This window comes from Notothenia coriiceps, unplaced genomic scaffold (genome assembly GCF_000735185.1).
Source record: "Notothenia coriiceps isolate Sejong01 unplaced genomic scaffold, NC01 NC01_scaffold00037244, whole genome shotgun sequence".
Taxonomy (NCBI): Eukaryota; Metazoa; Chordata; class Actinopteri; order Perciformes; family Nototheniidae; genus Notothenia; species Notothenia coriiceps.
In genome coordinates, this window is record NW_011369945.1 from 3,770,399 (window position 1) to 3,770,644 (window position 246).

General features: G+C 57.3%; 1 protein-coding gene across 1 annotated transcript in view; it reads left to right on the forward strand.

Moving 5' to 3' along the window:
- Window positions 1–30: 30 nt before the first annotated feature.
- LOC104965199 (BRCA1-associated RING domain protein 1-like) overlaps window positions 31–246 on the forward strand; it is a 27,514-nt gene continuing 27,298 nt past the window's right edge. Inside the window, exon 1 of the mRNA XM_010794157.1 lies at window positions 31–153. Within this exon, the coding sequence (XP_010792459.1) occupies window positions 31–153 (123 nt within the window). The remainder of the gene's footprint in view (window positions 154–246) is intronic.

Genomic DNA, 246 nt, shown 5'->3' on the forward strand with positions numbered 1-246 from the left:
CTGAAGAAATTCAACCTGCCAAAGACAATGATGGTGAACTTCTACACCTCCATCATCGAGTCCATCCTCACCTACTCCATCACCATCTGGTACGCCGCAGCCACAGCCAAGGATAAGGGCAGGCTGCAGCGTGTCATCCGCTCTGCAGAGAAGGTGATCGGCTGCAATCTGCCATCCCTCCACGACCTGCACGCCTCCAGGATCCTGAGGCGGGAAGATAGTGGCCGACCCCTCCCACCCTGGACA